Source organism: Acomys russatus, chromosome 22 (genome assembly GCF_903995435.1).
Source record: "Acomys russatus chromosome 22, mAcoRus1.1, whole genome shotgun sequence".
NCBI lineage: Eukaryota > Metazoa > Chordata > Mammalia > Rodentia > Muridae > Acomys > Acomys russatus.
The window spans coordinates 17,171,210-17,187,934 of NC_067158.1; the positions used below are offsets into that span (position 1 = coordinate 17,171,210).

At 44.9% G+C, this 16,725-nt stretch overlaps 1 protein-coding gene across 2 annotated transcripts in view; it reads right to left on the reverse strand.

Moving 5' to 3' along the window:
* Ddc (dopa decarboxylase) overlaps positions 1-16,725 on the reverse strand; it is a 90,829-nt gene that overhangs the window by 2,817 nt on the left and 71,287 nt on the right. Inside the window, exons 10-13 of one of the 2 annotated variants that reach the window (XM_051165054.1) lie at positions 12,346-12,422; positions 7,752-7,771; positions 4,623-4,721; positions 1,577-1,678 (exon numbers count right to left, since the gene is read on the reverse strand). In XM_051165054.1, coding sequence (XP_051021011.1) covers positions 1,577-1,678; positions 4,623-4,721; positions 7,752-7,771; positions 12,346-12,422 — 298 coding nt within the window. Of the gene's footprint in view, positions 1-1,576; positions 1,679-4,622; positions 4,722-7,751; positions 7,772-12,267; positions 12,423-16,725 lie in introns of those variants that run through there. The other variant, XM_051165053.1, reaches the window with a different exon arrangement.

The following is a 16,725-nucleotide window of genomic DNA, read 5'->3' on the forward strand; positions in this document are numbered from 1 at the left end:
GCAAAGTGTGTTTGGCATAATTTTAAGTTATACAAATCCACCGATAGTGTTAGCCTTGACAGCATCATGTCAAGAGTAGAACAGACAATCACAAAAGGCAATAGTATACAGAGGTCTTTAAGGAAGGCAAACGTGTCCTCAGATTATATTATGGCGACTGCCTCACCACTCTGTAGCGACACTAACAACCACTAACATGGACAAGCTAAAGGCCAAAGTGAATTACATTTTAGTAAAACTGTCAAAATTAAAATATAAGCACCCTACAAAAACTGAAACTATTCTTACAGCCCCACCCTACAACAATGAAAACAAGTACTTACTTGGGGGACAGAAAAGTCAACACAACGCCAACACCAATGTTGGTAGACGTGCCACACACCAAGCCTCAGGAACATGTATCCCTGAAGCATCCCACACGGGATACATGTGGCCCACTTTCTTGCTTGTTCTACACATCTCTCCTAGACATTACATTTTACACTGGCAGAAAGCTTGGGGCTCCTCTCTCAATCTCAAATCACAACACTAGTGCTTGCTGCTTCTAGAATGTCCCAGGCTTGGATCTCATCTCAAAGCTCTGAGGATGAAGACGAGAGAAGGACATGGTACACAGAGGTACAGCACCGTGAAAATGATGTTCACCAGATTACTCCTTCTCAGGGCTGCTGTCTAGGCTTGGACAAAGAGGCCTCCTGGCAGAGGCCTTCAGAACTGATTTAGAAACTTCCAGTCAAGGGTAGTGGCATGCATCTGCAGGCCCAGCTACTTGGGAAGATCACAAGTTTCAGGTCAGCCTGGGTAACATCTTGAGGCCCCCGTTCTCTTAATTTTTTTTTTTTTTTAAAGAGGGGATACAAAAAAGGAGGCAGAGTCTGGGGATGTAGCATAGCACTGACTTGTCCAGCATGTGTGAAGCTCTGGGTTCCATCCCAGTACTGTAAAAAGGAGAAGAGGAAGGCAAGGAGGAAGAAAACAAAACATAAAACTCTTGGCCTATTAAAAGCCATCTTCGTAATGGCCAGAGCATCTGGTTTCATTTATAAGGCAGTGATGAGCAGGGGGCCTTTTGAGTAACATGGTTGTGTAAGTCTCTGCAAAGATAGCTTACTCCCTTGCCGATCTGGGCAGGCTTCCCTCACGAAGTGAACACAGAGCCCAGGTGCCCCCTCTGTGCAGGAATCTTGCCGAAGCATATATAGCCAGATGACAGGGACAGTGGGGTGTGTTTATCTAACCAGTCCCCAGATGTGCTGATGCTGTGTGTCCACAGGTGACCTGGTTACTGAGGCCACAGACAGCTCAGCAGAGGATGACAGTTCCAGAGGGTATTGGATGGACCCTTGGCGTTGAGTCAAGAGGAAAAGCATCCAATCACATTGGAGGGAACTGGGCAACAAGTCCACAGAGGAGAGTCTACTGGGCCAGTCAGCCAGCCAGCACCGCCTGCTGAGCACCACAGGTCATGTTCTGTAGCCCTTGGCAACTGGCACACAACTATGCATGTGGATGGCATGAATAATTACTTTATCTCACTCAACGAAAACCAAAGATGGCTGAGATTGACATAACGTACCTTTAGCCGGAAGCAGACCAAGCCAAGAATGACTTCCGCGCAGATCTCAAAGCGAGGGTCCTGGCGTACCAGAGACTCAAACTCATGGGACAGCTTCACATGCTGGAAAAAGAGAAGGGAAACTTGCTGTCTTTCTCGTCACAACTGAAAGCCTAACCCTGGCCACCCAGCACCCTTGAAGACTGCATTTACTAACCATTCACATGCTCTGAGCTGTGCCTGTTCCCCCTCGCCAGCATTTCCCACACAGGTTGAGAGGACACTTAACGGCTATATACTACCTAGATTACAATTTTCTTTAAAAAAAAAAAAAAGCACTCATTTTTTTTTTTTTTCTGTCCATGAATCTATTGTTTGGTTTGGTTTTGTTTTTCAAGACAGGGTTTCTCTGAGTAGCCTTGGCTGTCCTGGACTTTGTAGACCAGGCTGGCGTCAAACTCAGAGATCTGCCTGCCTCTGCCTCCCTGAGTGCTGGGGGTTAAAAGTGTGTGCCACCACGCCCAGCTCATAGGTCTATGATTTAACCCTCCTTTCTCTTATTATAATTCTCTATAATAAACATTGTAAAGAAGTAATGGAAGATTCTAGAGGAAAGAAAGGCTACCTTGACCTCTTCGTGATAGCCTAAAATATTGTGATACAGCTTTACTCATTTGCAGCTAGGAAAACTGAGGCCCGGTGAGAACAAGTATCATTCCCAAGGCCTTGTGTTCCGGCCTTGGCTCAGCTGGGATTCACACAGGCTGGTGAACACGGGAGTGGCACTTCTGTAGTGGGGCAGTGGTCCTAGCCCAACTCCCAGCGATAGAGTGGAATCACCTAAGAGCTGTGTGAACCTCTGCCATGGTGGTGCATGCCTTTAATCCCAGCACCAGAGAGACTGAGGCAGGCAGACCTCTATGTGTCCGAGGCCAACCCGATCTACGTACTGAGCCCCAGGCTAACCAAGACTACATAGTGAGACCCTGTCTCCAAAGTAATAAAATAATTAAAAAAAAAAAAAAAAAAAAAAGCTATGTGATTACATTGAACACATTATTTAATCTCTAGATGCTGATAGAATTCAAAAGCTGATTAAAAGCACATATGATCTGCTGAGAACACACTCGATCACTGTCCAAGTGCACACTTAGCTAATTGGAACCTCCTGGCACCCAGCACTAGCTGCCACAGGGTGGCATGCTTAAGAGGAGCTGAAAGCACAAAGCTTTTTAAGACTGAAACACCACTAAAGCAACTGTTCCTAGTCACCCCACCAGGGGGCACTAAAGACTCAGGACTAAAGTGCTCTTCAATTAGCTGAAACCTAGGAACAGCCCTTTTGACCATTCCTACAATCTACTGTTAAGGCAGGATTGGGGCCTTTCCAGAAAGACCCCTGGTATATCTTTAGCCTAGCATACCCTAATCACAGCAAGCTGTCCTGAACTGAAAGTCACCAACCCCTCTGACTGGTAAACCACTCCAGGTTTTCCTTCTTATTACACGGAGTTGACTCACCCTCCTTATCCGTTTTGCAATTGGATCAGGGATTATCTTAGAAATCTACATACTCTCAGTTTCTAGTTCTTTCCCCCTGTGTAGCTGTCTCACAAGGCTTGATGTTTACGTACATTTCCTTACAACAGGTTTGTGATCTGGATAGATGCCAATTTGTAGCATGTGACAAGTACTCTACAAACAAATGTTACGCTCTGCATCTTTGTCATAGAAGACAAGATGGGCCGAGACTTTCAGCCCCGTCTTTGGCTGCACATCTGGTGATGCAGTGGGTACCAGGACTTAAGAGGAAAGCTGTCACCACCACAGGCTGGAAACCACAGGCATGCTTGCCTCATCAGGATGATGCTGTGGCTTAGAAAGGACTCAGCTCTGCATCTGACTAAATGAGTAGACAAGCCCTGGCTCATACTCAGGACTCAGCTTCCCCAGCTGTTGAAAAAAAAAAAAAAAAAGTAGGGTAGTAGGGCTTGGAACCGATCAGTGTCTCCTCAAAGTACTGAATGCAAAGCACATCCTAGTGATCTACATAGCTTTTTCTTTTTCCTTGCCCCCCTCCACCCTCCCTCCGCCAAGACAGGGTTTCTCTGTGTAGTCTTGGCTGTCCTGAAACTCGCAGATCAGCTTGCCTCTGCCTCCGGAGTGTTGGAATTAAAGGCCACCACCACACAGCCTGCATGGCTTATTGAAACAGAAGTTACATAGTGCCCTGGAAGCCTCCTTGAGACGCATGGGACTAGACGGTATCTATTCTAACCAACTCAAAGGTTCTTAGTTTGGCAATGTGTGTGTGTGTGTGTGTGTGTGTGTGTGTGTGTGTGTGTGTGTGTGTGTGTGTGTGTGTGTGTGTGTTGGGGGCATTATATCTTACTATTAGTATGGCTCAGTCAAACTTGCTGTTGAATGGATATAGGGAAACAAAGAAACAAATTTACACAAGGCTTTAACATACTTCCTGTAGCTGACAACCTGTAGTCTTTTTGTTTTTGTTTTTTTGAGACAGGGCTTCTCTGGGTAGCTGTCCTGGACGTGCTTTGTAGAACAGGCTGAACTTGCAGAGATCCCAGAGATCCGGCTGCCTCTGTCTCCCCAAGTGCTGCAGTACAGGCATGCACCACCGCGCCTGGCTGATTTTTGTTTTGTTTGAGACAGGGTCTCTCTGTGTTATTTTTTGGAGGGTCTTTTGTTTTGTTTTGCTTTTCGGATAACTTATATTCTCATGAAAGTGTCTTAGAAGACAAGTCAGACCAGTTTATCGGTGCCCTAATCGTAAAGACACAAACTACAGCCTGACACGAACATTATGCTTAAAATGCTATTTCAAACAATAGTAGAATAAATAGTCTGCTGTCCCTTCTCAGACTTTCTTTCTCAGCTTGTATTTGAAAATTCGGATGTTTATGGCAGTACCTCATGATGTTTTCAGAACTCGTCCCCACTGTTAGGCAACGTGTGACGGTGGTTGCTTACTAAGACACCTGAACTCATTTCTGATTTTTCCGAACACCATTAGAATATGACTCAGATAAACAAAGAAGGCGGTCACCTTGCGAATGTAAGCCTGCAGCCCCTTGACTCCATACATTCTAAAAACAAACCACATTTTCAAAGATCGAAATCTCCGCCCCAGTGGGATCTGCCAGTGCTGAAACAAAATATAAAGAAAACGTCAGTGAGGCGCATGTTAGCAGCCAGGCTCCTTTTCAACTTCTCAGTTGGACGGTTTCTTCTGGAAGCAGCCAGTTTCCTATAGAGTACCCATTTCCCTGCCGGGATGGCAAAGAACTTGGTGTGTGAGTTAGGGGAGAGGAAAGTGAGACACTGTCTGCACATCTCCTGGTCATGAAGACAGAAGAAACACTGATTGAGAGGCACTGAAGTTTACTATTTTCACTGGACAGATGTCTGCTGAGTACACACCGGAGGAGGTACTCCGGGAAGAAATAGGAAAGATGTGGTCCTGCCCCAGGCAGCTTCTGTGGGGGCAGGAGGTCATGCAGGCAGAGAGAGAGGGGGTGCTGAACCCCTTATGTGTCGGCCTTTCTCTGCCTGGATGCACTGAAACTGCACTCTGAAACAGTATCAGTGCCTTTGTTTCACTGACCTCTGGTGAGTGACCCCTAATACCCTTTTTACCAAAGGAGCCTCCTTCTGCTTCTCCTAGCTTTCCCAGACGGTCAGCTGACAGGCTGTTCACACTGGCTCCTCACATTCTTCTTGATGGTGATGGATGATGGTTGGAAATGCAATAAAAGCACGCAGGAAAGGACACGGATGAGACACAGGCCTGTCGGGAGACCGGCCTTGCAGTACTTCCTGGCTTTCTTTGAAATTCTTGACTTGAGCTTATAAAGGGCATGCTGGGGGAGGGGAGCTCGTTACTTCTTTGCTAGACCCTGGGCTCCATTCCTGTGGAGAGAGAGAGGCACACGCGGCTCCCTGCTGGCAGTGAGACCGAGTTCTACACTTAGGAAGAGCACCCCAAATTCCATTCTTGTCTGCCACCAGACACACAAGTAAGAATTAGCCTGAGCTCAGTGCTGATTCTCGGAAAATAAAGATTATTTTTAAATACAGTTGTTCCTCCCTGAATCGAGAGGCAAGTTACAAAATCTCTCCCAATTTGGGACGACAGCAAATTTACATGCTGTTTTTCTTCATATATGCCCATGGTATAACTCCTTCTTGTTTGAGACAGAGTCTCATTATGTAGCTCCGGCTGGCATGGATTCACTTGGTAGGCTAGTTTGGCCTCAGACTCTGAGTGCTGGGATTAAAGGTGTGCGCCATCATATCTGACTTTACTCCCTAGTTTAATTGCTGATTGCTGAACTATTTCTTTATGAAGAGTCCTGGTTTTCCTGAGTTATTATGCACTAGACCAAGTGTATAAAATCAAAATGGGACAAGGAGGCCATAGGTTGTACAAACTTTGTGGGGCTTATTCTTTTTTCTTTTTTATTTTCTTTCTTTCTTTTTTTTTTATTTAAAATTTTTTTATTTTTATTTTTTGAGACAGGTTTTTTTTTTTGTTTTGGTTTTCTGGTTTTTTAAGACAGGGCTTTTTTTGTTTTGTTTTTTGTTTTTTTTTTTTTTGAGATGGGTTTTTTGTTTTTGTTTTTTTGAGACAGGGTTTTTTTTTTTTTTTTTTTTTTTTTTTTTTTTTTTTTTTTAGTTTATAGGGTTTTTGTTTTTTGTTTTGTGTGTGTGTGTATTTTTTTTTTGTTGTTGTTGCTTTGTTTTGTTTTTTGGGTTTTGTTTGTTTGTTTGTTTTTTGTCTTTTTTGAGACAGGGGTTCTCTATGTAACCTTAGCTATCCAGCTATCCTGGACTCACTTTGTAGACCAGGCTGGCCTTGAACTCACAGCAATCCGCCTGCCTCTGCCTCTCGAGTACTGGGATTAAAGGCCTGTGCCACCATGCCTGGCTTGTGGGATTTATTCTTTAAATTTTGCTCCTGCACAGCTTAAATACCATTGGTGGGAAGGGAAGGGAAGAGCCGACCCCACGCCAAGTTCACCTAAAATGATCAAGGTTCTGCTGGCAATTGCTTACACATTTGCCAAGGTCCAGTGAACAAAGATTGGGATTCCTTCTCAAAAGTACAGCATGGTACCCCCAACAAAAACAACATGGAGCCAAAGACCACAGCAATGTCAGGACGACAAGATTGTAAGTGATCTTATCCTCAAACCACTTTTAATATTATTCTCATATTATCCCTTAAGTAATGTTTTCTAAAAAGTGACTTGGAACCTCAGTAGGGTTTGTGCGTACAAAGTTAAATGAGATAACAGCTTGTTCTCCTGGCCGTGCCCATATCTACACACGTCCTGGCTTTTCCCTATGGTACAAACTTGACTGAAATTCTGTCCTGAAGGAGCTATAATGAAGATTTCCTGATAACCTGCACCTGCCAGACTACAGCTGTCACCAGAGGAGGGAAGGGTACTATTATCAGCGGCTGACATACTGCCCCAAGAATTTAGACACACTACTTCGGACAAGAGGCTTTGATAGTGTCCTGTGCTCGCTATGCACACCCGCCTCCCCACCCAGCAAATCAGCCAGATCATTTCTTGAGGCCGAGAAACAGCAGATGCAGTGGGCCCCTTCATGTTCCCGGCCGGCTTGGCTTCTATTCTTGGAAGGAGCCTCCCAGCATTACTTGCGGTTCCAAATTCCTTCCCAGAGTAAAGCTGGGACAACCTGGTGTTTTCAAAATCCAGAAAACATTTGTGGCGAGTTTAAAAAAAAAAAAAAAAAAAGAGGGGGCAAGAGAGAAAGAAGTAAAGCGAGTCGAGGAATGTCTGCCAAGACAGTCTCCTGTCCACGAAGCTGGCTCTTCCCTGACTCTGTTCTTGCACTCCCCAGCACGCTGCCCCAAGCACACAGCAGAAGGCAGAAAGAGGGCCATGTGGGCTGTGGAGCCTGATCCCTGCAGGAGCTGAAGTTAAATCTCCTTCCACTTGTCTTAATAGGCCTGTGCCTACTAAACTGAGACCTCCGATGGATTTGGCAGAGCTGCTTACCGCAAAGCCACCTAAATATGTCCATTCGAGCACATTTACAAGGTGGACTCTTGCGGACTCCTGCTCAGGAGTGGGGAGTGCGGGGCAGCAGCAGCACAGTAGGGAGCCCTTGGCACTTCAGTGGACAAAAACCACTCACTTACCCTGTAGTCAGTAATGAGTCCTGGGGAAAAGACAAAGACAAAGAGAGGCCGTTAGCAAGAGGAATCTTTCCTTCCTTCAGGCGTACATCAGAAATGATGATTTCTGGGGCAGACATGAAAGTACCCAAGGACTGACTGAGGTTACGTGTTCCATGTGGCTTATTCAAGGTAACAAGATTCAAGGGGAGTCCCTGAAAGCAGGATGCTCAGGACACATTTGGAAGGTGGAATTATTAATGGAGTGGGTGATACAAAGAATGATTCAAATAATAAGCAGGGTGTGTATTTGTGTGTGTGTATGTGTGTGTGTGTGTGTGTAGTTTTCATCTCTGTGTTCAAGGACATTGGCTGGCATCTGGCACCAAGCAGCTGCTCTATGAATAACCCTGAGTCAAATTCCTCATCCTGGACCCAGTGCCCCCTACATTGGTTTTGAAAAGGCTGGTTTGCACTCTGGTGTTCTCTGGTGCCTAGAGCCCTAGATCCCAGGGCAGCATGGGGAAGAAAGCCAGGTGAGGAGCTGCAGAACAGTTTGTAGAATGTCCTGGACAGACACTACGGAAGAGCACTGAGGTTGGCTCCAACCCTGCTGTGCAACTGGGCACAGTAAGGATTCAGGCACCTTGGAACACTCTTCCATAAGCACGGGCCACACAAAGCATGCTGCAGCTTGTATGGGTCCCTGCATTTTAGGCAGTAGCTATTGGAGCATGGTCGTTTCAGCTGGGACAGCCTAAAATACCCAGCATGCACTGCACAGCAGAGTTCAGATTCTATTATCAGGACATCTGACGTCATTACTTGACTTCTATCGGGCCTCAGGAAAATCTAGGTCTTTTCTTTTTCCTTCTCTCTTTCATTTGTTCATTTGTTTGTTTGTCTGTTTCTCTTTTTTTCTGCTTTTTGAGACAGGGTTTCTCTGTGCAACAGCCAAGGCTATCTTGGACTCGCTTTGTAGACCAGGCTGGCTTTTAACTCACAGAGATCCACCTGACTCTGCCTCCAGAGTGCTGGGATTAAAGACAAGAGCCATCACACCCAGCCTAGGTTTCTTCTCTGCCTCCAGAGTGCTGGGATTAAAGACAAGAGCCATCACACCCAGCCTAGGTTTCTTCTCAATAAGAGTGGCAGTGGTGGGGACACACGTAGCCATCAGTCTCAACCTATCTTTTGAGAAACTCTGAGACAGAGCTTACAGTTATACAGGGTCCTCAGTTCCCATCCCACACTATGAGCTTTTCTTTGGAGACTCTCGTCAGCAATGGAGCCCTTAAACAAACCCGATGGCAGTGGCACAGTGACAAAAATAGCCTGGCAGTGATTCACAAAGGCCCAAGGTAGCTGGTAATAACTACATGACTCATAAGTGAAAATGAACGGATGACATCTCCCCCTTCGAGTGTCTATGCCCGGGCCATCTGATACAGTACCTCTAGCCACATTCAGCTGATTTAATCAAACCGTTGTGTGAAAACTAAAGGAAATTGAAAACACAGTGCTGCCAGATGAGCCATCTTTTAAGTGTCATCTACCTTCTGTGGGTTAGTGGCGGCCATGTGGACAGCACAGAACTAAAACATTTCCTCAGTGCAGGAGACACGGTGGAAGGGTACAACTGGACCCTTTAAAGAAAAGTACTTAGACACAGCCAATTCTAGAGCTAGAGGGCAGCGTGAGTGAAAATCTGCTTCTTCGTGAGTCTGTTTCGTGGGGGTGAGTGAAGACTGGCCTCAACACGCGAGCTCCTTGTACCATCACTTAGTGCTGGTAGAAACAAAACCAAGTCCTCCCCTAAACCAGCAAGGTCCTATGATTATAGCTGTTTACACACCATGGACTACTTATTATGCCTTAAAACACACTACATCTATAAACCTTCAGAATTTATTTTGGTGGAGGTAGCTTGCAAATGGAACATTAAAGCAATAAAGTAAGACAATATTTAAAACTGTGAGAAATACAATATATTGATGATTGTGGTTTAATAATTTAACAAATGTCTCCCACTGGCTCATATATCTTGGACTTTCAGTCCCTAATTGGTTATGGAGACTTTGGGACGCAGAGGAATTTTACCACTGGGGGGGGGGGGGCAGGCTTGTTATAGCCTTACTCCACTTGCTGCTCTCCCTCCCTCTGCTTCCTGTGTGTTGATGAAATGTGACCAGCTAGTTTCCTGTTCCTATCTAGCTCAGTATGTTGTCCTGTCTTTTCCACCATAGTAGACTCTATCCCCCTAGAACTGTAAGCCAAAATAAGCATTTTTGTTTTGTTTTGTTTTGTTTTTGAGATAGGGTGCCTCTGTTACACAGAGCGTTGGCTGTCCTGTACTCTCTTGACAGACTAGGCTGGCCTTAAATGCACAGAGATCTGCCTGTCTCTGCCTCCTGAGCTCTGGGATTAAAGGTGTGCGCCACCACACCCGGCTGGAAATAAGCACTTTTGGATTTTTTATTTATTTATTTTTGTTTTATATGCATTGGTGTTTTGCCTGCATGTATGTGTGAAAGTGTCCGATCTTGGAGTTACAGACAGTTGTGGGCTGCCATGTGGGTGCTGGGAATTCAGCCCAGGTCCTTTGAAAGAGCAGTCAGCACTCTTAACCCCTGAGCCATCTCTCCAGACCCAAATAAGCACTTTTCTAAGTTGCCTTTGTTCATGGTATTTTTATCATAGCAACAGCAAAGTAATTAATACAGAAATATTTGCATTTGGAACGTTGAATTAGGAAATCTGGTTTAGTACTGACTCCTTTCTACTTTGCAAACCAGATCTTTATTAACACAGATTAGGTCTGAAAAGCCTACTTAATGAGAGCAATCATCCCCCCCCCCCCCGCCCCGTCGTTCATCAGCAGAAGCCAGCATTTTCTGTTATGTTAAAAAAAAAAAAAAAAAAAAAAAAAAAAATCTCAGGCTGGGGATACAGGCTCAATTGGTGGAGTGCTTGCCTAGCGTGCACAAAAGCCTGGATTTGATACCCAGAATCATAAAGTAGGCATGGTGATGCATTTCTGTAACTCCAGCCCTAGTGGGTAAAGGCGAGAGGACCAGAACCATGACATCACCAATCCTTGGCTACATAGTTGAGTAGAAATACTTGTCAGGGATTTCTATTCTCTTGGTGCCCTCAGTCCCCAGTCTACACTGACTCGGGATTTGTAATGGAAGCTGTGGCCTACAAAAAACGAAGGATAATAGACACACAGGATGTGGCGTTTTATGTTTTGTAAGAAGTCAGCTGCCGTTGTACACCAGGATTCGATGAGGAGACACTGGCAGAATTTCCCCTGTATCTCTCTGTACCTGGGAAAGCCAACGCTATAATTTCTGTAGACAGTGGCTGTAAAGAAGTGCTCAGCAGCCAGGTGGTGGTAATATACATTTGTTTGTTTGTTTGTTTGTTTTAATTCCAGCACTCAGGAAGCAGAGGCTGTCGGATCTCTGTGAGTTCAAAGCCACCTGATCTACAAGGCAAACTCCAGGACAACTACAGAGCAGCCCTGAACTCTACTTGAAAACCCCCACAAAAGAAAGAAGAAAAGGAGAAGGAGGAGGAGGAGTTTAGGACCCTTAAGAAGTGGGGCCCGTTGGGATGCTCTTAGGTCCCGGAAGATGTGCATTCAAAATGGATTATGACAGCCCATCAGTTTTTCTCTCCCCTTTTCCTACCCTCTTCTGACTTATGAAATAAATACACCACAATGTGAGCACTTGTTTTACTACATGCTCCCACCGTGACGTGCTTCCCTCAACAAAGGCCCGAATCTATGGGGCTGCCCCATCTTTGACTTGAGCCTCTAGAAACATGAGTTAATTGCCTCAGGCATCTCACTGTTGTCAAGAGGCTGACTTACAGTCACCATGGCTCAAACACCTCTTTGTGTCTGCTTTCTGCCATGGTCTCTGGGAAGCACATGGTGAAATTAGAGGCCACCCCTGTTACTGTGAGCTTCCTGCTATGGCTTCTGAGAGAAGTCTGTGCGTCCTCACAGTACTGTTCACTGCTTCGTTCTCTTCCTCGGCAGTCTCTGCAGACACTGAGCCTCCTTAACTCTTTTAAGGTACGGCTTCGGGCACAGGACACAAACCCCCCCCAAATGCAGGAGTGTGCACTGGGGCACCAGCCCTATGTAAGTTTTCTTGACACACATTTTTTTCTTCATTTCTTTTCTCTGCCCAGCTTGCCCTTTTTTTTTTTTTTTTTCTTTTTCCTTTCTTCATGGTATTGATGGATGTTGTGGCATTCCTTTTTAGGAAAGACATCAGCACAGTCACTACTTTAAGTGTTTTCTTTCTTGGGAGACATGCCTGTACTTGCACTGAGGCTGATGGCTGCACTCCTCCTGTCCCGTGTAACTCAGGCCCTTGACGCTTCCGGGGGGGAGGGGGATAAGCCAGAGCCTCTGCTGGAGGAATTCAACCACTGCTCCCACCCCCCACGCCCCAACTCAGCACAGCATAGGAGGAGTTCTGAGAGTAAGCCAGGGGAGCAAGAGAACCCCTCCAGTCCCAAGAAAGCTGCTATGAACTTCTTTAGCATTGCCAGCACAGCACTGAAGAAAATGATCCCTGAGCAGCCTGCTTAAGCTCACCAGAGTCTTGATGACTGTGCTTCAGATAAACAGGGTCCATTTTAAAGGCGCCAGTTAAGTCGTTTCTCTGTTTCACCCTGATTTGAGAGAACAAAAGATAGGGCTTGTAAATTCCAGCAGGAATAAAGATATCCTAAAGACATTCGGACCCCTCCCTTTGGCTATCAGACGTTTAAGAACTCGGATTGGAATTTCCCCTGGAATCTCTCATGCTGGGAAAAGGAAAAAGCTAGAAGCTAGGGCCAGCCAGAGGATAACTTGTCTCCCAGAAACAGGCTTCATGCAGTTCTGAAGACTTGTCAGACCATTTTTTTTTTTTTTTAAGGAGACAGTGGAAGCAGGGCAGTGAAGGGCTAGACCACACACTGACCAGGAACGCTTAGTTATGCATAACCCTGGGTCTTTATTTAAACCTGATTTCCATGTCCTTAACCCAGAAAATGTGGGTGGAAGTGTCACTGGGCCTCTTTACTTATGGCCCACGGGAGAAATCATTCTGTTGTTGATTTTTTTTTTTTTTAAATCATTATTATGCCTCTTCATCGGCTATTGAGGGTAGGTGAGCAAGCCCGGTTTGTTAGGGCTGCCCAGGCCCAAGCTCTGACTCTAAGAACAGAAAACATCTTGCTGACCAGACAGCACTATACTGGGCTTTTGTGGTTCCACAATTTGCTGTTGTTGTTGTTGTTGTTTTTCTGCTACTGACAAGCAAACCTAGGACCTTGTTCATGCTAAGCAAGCTACACTACCAGCCTATCACTGTGTGATCTTCATTTGCATTTCTGATCTTTGATGGGGCTGGATACTTTTTACCCAGAGGCCCTGTGTTGGACACTACATGCAAGTGGTACACAGGCATAAACACACACACACACACACATTAAGTAAGAAAATAAGTCTTTTAAAAAATATATATATATAAACTTAGGGCCAGGCGCAGTGGAACATGCCTTTGGTTTTGTCCAGCAGGAAGGAGTGTTTTACCCTAATTCCTTTTCTGAACCTGATGTGATAACCGTTTCTCCTTTTTCTTTAATGTGACAAATGACATTTTTTTTTTAACATTCTAACACACATATCTGGAATACACACATTCTGGACCATTATATTATTTTCCTAAACATCACTGGGTTTTACTGAAAATGTTTTTGCAGAGGGAGAGTACCTTGGCAGATCGGGGCCAAGGAATCACACAAGAGATGTATTGACTTATAATTCAAATTTTTAAGTTTGTGGAGTTCTCTTCTGGTTTTTGGGATGAAGCTGAAATTAATGTGACATAAACAACATTGGCTCTTCCTTGTGAACTACATCTGTGGCTGGATTGACACCTCCCATGACTGACGGCAGAAGGGCTGATTTTGAATATTTTACAGGCAGAACAGTATGAGTTCTGGGGTTTTTTTGTTTATTCTTAAGTCAGCTTTTGCATGCCGAGTTGTGGGCATTCTTGCTCCTACTCCTCTCACTGTTTTTCCCAGCCCCAGTGTGTCTGCAGCCATACCCTTTTACTGTCACCCACGACTGATCAGTGTGCGCTTATTACTTACTTCCTTATTTGTGGTGCTGAGGAATGACTCCAGGACCTTGAATGTGCCACGGGAGAAGCTAACGCTGAGCTACATCCCAGCCTTTTTTTTTGTTTTGTTTCCTCCATCTTTCCTGAAATCATTTATCTAACCAGACAGAACAGTGACTAGTGTCTGGCTTTGTCGGTCTTCTCTGCAGCTCTAACAGTAACGAGATGTTAAGCTCTGAACAGACCATTTCATACTCACTTCCATACGAAGGAGTCAAAGTACCAAATGAACAGTAAAAGGCTTATGAACAAAATAATGAATTCATGAAGAAATTATTTACTATACTTACAGTGACTGCCAGTTTCAGAAACTTGCATTATCATGTCCATTTTAATATTTAAAGAAGTCAACCAGCAAAAGTAAATAAATAAATAAATTAACTAATTAATAAGAAGTCAACCAGAGTGTTTATGTTATATTATAGGCAAACTGGTGGCGAAATTTCATTAAACAAATGAGAGGCACTTCTATTTTAAAGATTACAAAACAAAGCACAAAGCAAAACAAAACAAACGAAAGCACTCCCAAACCAAACAAATTTTAAAAAATATATGTTTGTTTCTTTTTTTTAGGGAAATCTTAAAACATATCTGTAAAAAATTATTAACTTGGGACTGTGGATTTGTGCCACATTTTGCAGGGTCTGAGGCTTAGCCACCTCGGACCTCTCGTGTTTACAGATCTGTTTACAGATCGTGTTTACAGCCTGTGCTCTATTTTGACAGAGCAGATCACACTACTGCAATGATATCAGGGCTAGCAAAAGATTTCTTTTTATTTAGCGAGTAGATGCTCAGGACAGCGCAAAAGACCATTGAAAAAGTCCTCGGATTTCATACTTTGACTGACTCCGGGTCAACAACACCTTACAAGGCGCCATCTTCCCTTAAAGCTCTCTGCAAACACTCAGACGGACCCCTCTACCCTCCCCCCCCGCCCCGCCCCCCTCCGGCCCGGGCCCCCAGCATGCTCCTCAGAACCCCTCCGTGAAGGCAGCTGGGCAGGGAAAGACCGGATGGGGATGTTGTGTCTAGCTAGTGACCTTTTGCCTTTAGGCTGTACTTTCTGGGCTAAAATTCAGGGCCTTTTGTAGTGTTCAGAGAGAAAACACAGTCAATAACTGTTTGAGTGAAAGTTGAAACAGAATGGTTGCCTAATGTCGGCCCCTCTTCACCAAAACACAGCCCTTGCTTCAGCACAGCGTCTGTGCCTGTGATAAATGATCCCACTGGCTTCCCTGAGCACAACTGGGCATGGGTGTGTCAGATACGTGCCGCATCCTGTATCTGCTCTTAGTCAGTATGACAAAGTGCAGGATTCTGTCTTACTCTTTAATCAGGCCTGCGCTTTAAGACAACAGTCCACCAGCCCTCCTGATACGGATCTCTGTGTACCCTTTCTCACAAGAGAAAAATCCCTCCCTGCTCTGCCCCCAGCTCTCACGACCTAGCCCTCTAGCTCTCTTTCTGAAGGAATTTTGTTTGTTGCACAAGCTGGTCTCAAACTCCTGGCTTGAAGTAAACCTCTTATCTCAACTTCCTGAGTAGCAGAGGCCATAGGTGCAAGCCTCCACGTAGTGCTGGATTAAGCCTTAAGCTCTGGCTTCCTTGCCCATAAAACAGGCAAGCAATTCCTGACCCTGCAGAGCTATTGAGGGTGAGATAAATTGTGAAATGCTGCAAGAATGGCAGGCATTCGCTTAGAAGGTGAAATTTTTATGAAGAGCTCCAGAACTGCAATAAATGACTGACATAAGGATGTTTATGTCAAGTCTGTTGTCACTTCTAGTAAGGACCAGGGAAAAGTACACAAAGTCTATCCACACAGCCTGAGAACTTAGTTTGTGTGCTGCTTCTTGGCAAAAAAAAAAAAAGTCTGTTGTTGTCATCTAACCTGGCACAGCCCTTGTTCAAAAAAAAAAAAAAAAAAAGGTATGCTGTGAACTGTGAAGCCTGTGTTTTCTGTGAGCCTGGTGCTTGACTGGGTAGCTGCCTCGTCGCTATGTTGAACCGGAAAGCATGGGCCCTGCCCAGGGCTACTCAGCTCATTCTGACTATGAGAATAACATTTTGAAAAGAAGCACATGTTATATAAAAGCACCAATTTTTAAATGCAGTAGCTTATTTGAAAACCAATTCAGAGCCCATCTTCCAACAGAAAAACCTGCAACTCTTTCAAACCAAATCTCAGCTAGGCATTGTGTCCATTCGACCTCAGGGCCTTTGCACACACTTTCTCACTCCTTGCCTGTTTCTCTCTCCCTATTCAGATGTCTGGTCAAATGTCACTTCCCCCAAAGGGCCTTCTCCTGACCTCCCTATCATAAATAACCTGTCAGTGAATGAAAGAACCAATTCATGGTGTCCTGACCACTTTTTCCTCCTTGCCTCAGCTCCCAGGCCCCCTGTTCATCCCTTACCCAAATCTTTCTGCCCATCTCTTCCCCAAGCATTCTCGAAGCCTCTTCATCACAGACACTGAAGCTGCCATCACTTACTCTTCGTGGACTACCACCCATTATTTTATCTGGTTTCTTAGCTTACCTCGGTTTTTATCTTATTCCCTGGTACTCCATGCCTAAGGCCACTAGAACATAAAATAAGTTGGTTCTTGTCTTAATTTCATAACGCTCAGAGTCAAACGAGCTGTGAAGTTTCTTTTTATCTGCTATGTGAATATTGAACCCAAATCCTGAAGTGACTAGGGGTTGGGGACTCCTAGGCTTTGAGGTCACGGTGGGTGCAATCTTAGTTAAGAGAATTACTGAAGGGCTCTCATAAAAGATCCTAGAGAGATCCCT